At 41.5% G+C, this 2,034-nt stretch overlaps 1 protein-coding gene across 1 annotated transcript in view; it reads right to left on the bottom strand.

Annotated features, from left to right (window-relative positions):
- Nucleotides 1-1,463, bottom strand: part of VSTM1 (V-set and transmembrane domain containing 1) — a gene marked incomplete at its 5' end in the record, with an annotated part of 7,286 nt that extends 5,823 nt beyond the window's left edge. Inside the window, one exon of the mRNA XM_082370202.1 lies at nucleotides 1,442-1,463. Coding sequence (XP_082226328.1) covers nucleotides 1,442-1,463 — 22 coding nt within the window. The remainder of the gene's footprint in view (nucleotides 1-1,441) is intronic.
- Between the last annotated feature and the right edge of the window lie 571 nt (nucleotides 1,464-2,034).

The raw sequence follows: 2,034 nt of genomic DNA, 5'->3' as shown, positions 1-2,034 counted from the left end.
ACAGTCCCCTTGGAAAATAATTCAAAATTGGATTACCACCATCCGAGGAAGCTCCAAATTAAAAAAAATTTCTCTTGTCCCAATTGACTGCTGGGCATTTAAGATAAAATTCTTTCTGATTTGCAGGTTCTGTTAACAAGGTAACTTAAGCCTCCATCTGCTCCCATGGAAAAGATGAAGCCTAGATTCCCTCGTGTTTTCATCAACGCTCTCGAGTACATTCACGTGTGGGTCATTAGAGAGTTATCAGAACGGCTAGCACTGGCCCCAAGAGGAAGTACGAACTTTGCCCAGCAGAATTTCTCCTAAAACTAACTGGATGGGAGAGTTATTCTACATGCACATTTTCCTCACACTTGAGCATTTCTAAAATTGGGATGCATCTTGTTACTGAAGGTATTTAGTACTGGGGTTCAAGAAGGAGTGGCCATAAAGGCAAGGAAGCAACTGAAATGTCTTCATAGATGAATGAATGGATAAAGGAGGTGTGGTATATATGTACAATGGAATATTCCTCAGTCATAACAAAGAATGAAACATTGCCATTTGCAGCAACATGGATGGACCAAGACATTATCATACTAAATAAAGACAGTCAGACAGAAAAAGACAATATATGATATCACCTACTTGTGAAATCTAAAAAAACAGTACAAACGAATGTATATACAAAAGAGAAGCAGCCTCCCAGACATAGAACATAAATTTGTGGTACAAAAGGGGAAGGAGGGAAGGATAAATTAGTAATTTGGGATTAGTAGATAACCACTCATATATAAAATAGATGAACAGCAAGGATTTACTGTATAGCCCAGGGAAATGTTTACTATCTTGTAATGACCTGTAATTGAAAAGAATGTAGATAGTTGAATCACTTTGCTGTATACTAGAAACTAACATAATGTTGTAAATCAACTACACTTCAATTTAAAAAAATATATTACGGGAAACACTTGGTTAGTTTCCCTTCCTCATGGTGCAAAGCTGACTGTGTCCGCGCCTGTGGTGTTGGAGCGCCCTCTGGTGGTGACACTAATCCCCTGCAGGCTGGGGCCAGTCCTGGCCTGGAGCTCTGAGACAGAGGTCAGAGGTCCCTTTATAAAGCTCAAAATAGGGCCACTTTTCACAGTCCCTTGGAAAATGATTCAAAATTTGATTACCACCATCCGAGGAAGCTCCAAACTAAAAAAAATTCTCTTGCCCTAATCGATTGCTGGGCAATTATGTAAAATTCTTTCTGATTTGCAGGTTCTATTAACTAGGCAACTTCAGCCTCCATCTGTTCCTATGGAAAAGCTGACGCCTAGATTCCCTCCCGTTTTCATCAACGCTCTTGGCTACATTCACGTGTGAAGCATTAGAGAGTTATCAGGACAGCTAGCACTAGTCCCAAGAGTCTTAAGTACTCACTTTAAAGAGTAGAGTTTCTCCTAAAACTAACCGCGTGGGAAGTTCTTGTACATGCACTTTTTTTTTTTTTTAATTTTTATTTATTTATTTATTTTTGGCTGTGTTGGGTCTTCGTTTCTGTGCGAGGGCTTTCTCTAGTTGTGCCAAGCGGGGGCCACTCTTCATCGCGGTGCGCTGGGCCTCTCACTATCGTGGCCTCTCTTGTTGCGGAGCACAGGCTCCAGACGCGCAGGCTCAGTAATTGTGGCTCACGGGCCTAGTTGCTCCGCGGCATGTGGGATCTTCCCAGACCAGGGCTCGAACCCGTGTTCCCTGCATTGGCAGGCAGATTCTCAATCACTGCGCCACCAGGGAAGCCCTGTACATGCAGTTTTTGTTTTCAACTATTGCATTTCCAAAACTGGGATGCATGTTGCCACTGAGGGCATATTACTATTGGGGTTCAAGAAGGAGTGGCCATAAAGTCATGGAAGCAACTAAAATGTCCTTCATAGATGAATAGATACAGATGGTGTGGTATATATGTACAATGGAATATTCCTCAGTCATAAAAAAGAATAAAATATTGCCATTTGCAGCAACATAGATGGACCTAGAGATTTTCATAGTAAGTGAAGTAAGGCA

The sequence above is a fragment of the Balaenoptera borealis genome (assembly GCF_965194805.1).
Source record: "Balaenoptera borealis genome assembly, chromosome: 19".
NCBI lineage: Eukaryota > Metazoa > Chordata > Mammalia > Artiodactyla > Balaenopteridae > Balaenoptera > Balaenoptera borealis.
The sequence above is the reverse complement of the archived record's forward strand: the minus strand, read 5'-3'. Positions and strand labels throughout refer to the sequence as shown.